Raw genomic sequence first — 2685 nt, forward strand, 5'->3', positions numbered from 1 at the left:
CTTTCCATCTGCACTGAAGTCCACATAGTCCTGTCCCTGTTTCAGCAGCGGCAAATACTTCAAGAAGATCGTTTCACCCTGATTATTCCGATACGAACAAACTGGTTCGCTGCCTGCAATTTGAAATGGTATTACTGATTTTTGCTTTTTAAAAACTACCATTGAATCACAGATAAAAAAAAGGATGCGCTAGTTTAGATGTATGTATGCCACCACAGGATATGCGAAGGAGGAGGCATACTTACCGGCGTCAACGCCAATGGCTAGCAAGCCAGCGAACAATACGAATGCCAAAGTTATTTTCATATTGAACACTTTTTTGGAATTTTTTTTTTATAAAATTTCAGCAAAAAGTATTAATTTCACTTTCAAATTTCTCTTGCAATTTTCCGTTCACTATTTATTGCGCAATGCAGCGCACTTTCGCTACCCGCTACAATTACACTGATTCCGAAAATCTAAGTCAAATGCGTTTTTATATTCACCATTCAGCGTAGACATTTGCCATTTGCAGTTTGTGCCAGTTTCCGAAAAAAAGGAAATATGTCTACATACAAAGTAATGAACAAATATGTAAGTATTGCAATAAAATGCGAATAAACAAAATGAAAACAGTTATGCGCTGAGTACTTAATGCAAGACTTGAGAATTCACTTCGAGTTAACGACACTTGTGATTAGATCAGAACATCCGATTTAATTTGCTGTGAAGTTGAATTCTGCTGCGTGGCCAGCACAATAGTTGGAGGCATATGTAAGTACATACGACTTATGTACATATGTATATGTACACTTTATATGCAAATAAGTACATGTGTGTTTTGGGTACTTATGTTCCTGCATTCAGTATTAACTAGTTGCGCTCTAGCGTTCAGCTATGTAGCTGTCTAGTGATTTAGCTCTGACTACTCAAAAGATGAACGGAGATAACCGCTGTTTTACTAGATATTCTCGTGGGAAGCGGCTTTTTGAAAAAGTTGGATGCACTGTGGAAATGTTTTTCAGGGTCAATTTGAAATTAAATGCGTTATGGGTGGGCACCCATGTTAGTGGAGCTAAAAATTTAATTTTAAATATTTACATGAAATGGCAAGAGTTGAGTGAGCCGACAATGCAGGAGTTAGGTAGATAATGGAGTTTTGAGAGAACTGTACTAGGAGTGGCCATTTTTTTCTCTTATGACAAGCATCTCGATGAATAATTAGATACTCTCCCTAGAGCCAATATATTTTTGAATTAAATTAAATTGATTAAAACTAATAAATAAAATAGAATTAAAAATAATAAAATGAACATAAACCCCCAAACAAAATATTAAAAAAAAATAAATGTAATATAAAAATTTCTTCTTAAAACAATAGAATTAAAAAAGAAATAATAAATAGTCGGTACTTAAAAATTAAACAAAAATAATAATTTCTTTTTTTTAAATAAAATCTAAAAATTATAAAAATATAATTCAAAATGCTAAAAAAATAGTTTCTAAAAATTAAATGAAATTAGAAAAGAACTAAAAAATATGAATTTTTGTTTTATATTCAATGAAATCTAAAAATTAAAAGAAGATTAAACGAAATATAATTTAAAAATGGTACTAAAAATAAAGAAAAAAAAATGAGTTGTGCGAAGACTCCAACAGGTGGATCTTACGTCTGTGCTTTGCTCACACGGCCATAACAACCATTGGAGCACGCGAGCTAAATGATAGACAAGTGCTTTCTCTCAAGTGGTGAATGAGAGAACTTTCCCAGCCAGCAGAGAAACGTAAATATTAGCGACAGTGAGGTCTCGTAGAGTTTTTCGTATAAGGAAACGAACAGGAAACGACCACAATTTTCGTTCATTTTTGCATCGTAACGTATTAAAAAAAACGCACACTTTAGTGGAAAAACGGATCGTCAAAGTATCCGAAAATGGAATCGCCCATTTTTTCCTTTTTTGAATTCAGATTTTTTTTTAATTGTTTTCGAAGACTTTTTTAGGCAAATGCTTACTAAAGGCTTATTAATATCTTAGCCAGAATTGTTGTCTTGTAGGCAAGCCGCAGTTAGATCTCCTGCTCACGGAGTGTTAAAAATCAGTTGACGAGGCGAAGTTTTTTGGTCTCGACTCAAACCGGTGAACGGTTGCGGAGCCAAACAAAAAGAAAGAGTTAGTTACGGACGGCTAGTATTGCTACCACCGAAGTGTTGTGACTGAGCGAACATAAGAACTCAACTCTCAATTCCAGTTAGGGTTTTCACCAACCTGTAGTATACTAATACNGGATATATCAGAAAGAGAGTGTATTTTCATAATCAAACTACGATTTGCGTCTAAAAATAATAGGCTTACTATTTAAAAGCTTACAATTGAATATTAAATTTGTAAAAATATACACCCAACCTTTGACTTTTTTCTTCTTCTCTTTGCAGACGAATTCATCGATCGTGAGACGGGTATCGCGAATCCTGCGCTTGTCTACGATGAGCTAGACTATCCCCATCTTTATTCACAATTCGACGGTGGCGGCTCAATGATGACAAACGATATGGATCTCCATCAACCACGCGCTTTTTCTGCCAACGCAATCGATAGTCTCGATAGCGAGAGTAGAAACTACACTGCCGATGATTTCGAACGAGAGGAGGATGAGGGGAAAGGTACGCGTTGCGTGCCGGACTTCCAATTCTCACTCGTCGAATCG

The 2685-nt window shown here is 35.3% G+C and overlaps 1 protein-coding gene across 1 annotated transcript; it reads right to left on the bottom strand.

Annotated features, from left to right (window-relative positions):
* Positions 1-5: 5 nt before the first annotated feature.
* On the bottom strand, positions 6-735 carry LOC108355047 (uncharacterized; the record flags this gene model as incomplete). The annotated part of the gene is made up of 2 exons (XM_017606220.1): positions 246-735; positions 6-113 (listed from the first exon to the last, which is right to left on the bottom strand). Coding segments are annotated over exons 1-2 (169 nt in total), but the record flags the coding sequence as incomplete, so codon positions are not given.
* Between the last annotated feature and the right edge of the window lie 1950 nt (positions 736-2685).

Source organism: Rhagoletis zephyria, unplaced genomic scaffold, assembly GCF_001687245.7.
Source record: "Rhagoletis zephyria isolate East Lansing unplaced genomic scaffold, Rhagoletis_zephyria_1.1 Rzeph_scaffold_41752, whole genome shotgun sequence".
Classification (NCBI taxonomy): domain Eukaryota; kingdom Metazoa; phylum Arthropoda; class Insecta; order Diptera; family Tephritidae; genus Rhagoletis; species Rhagoletis zephyria.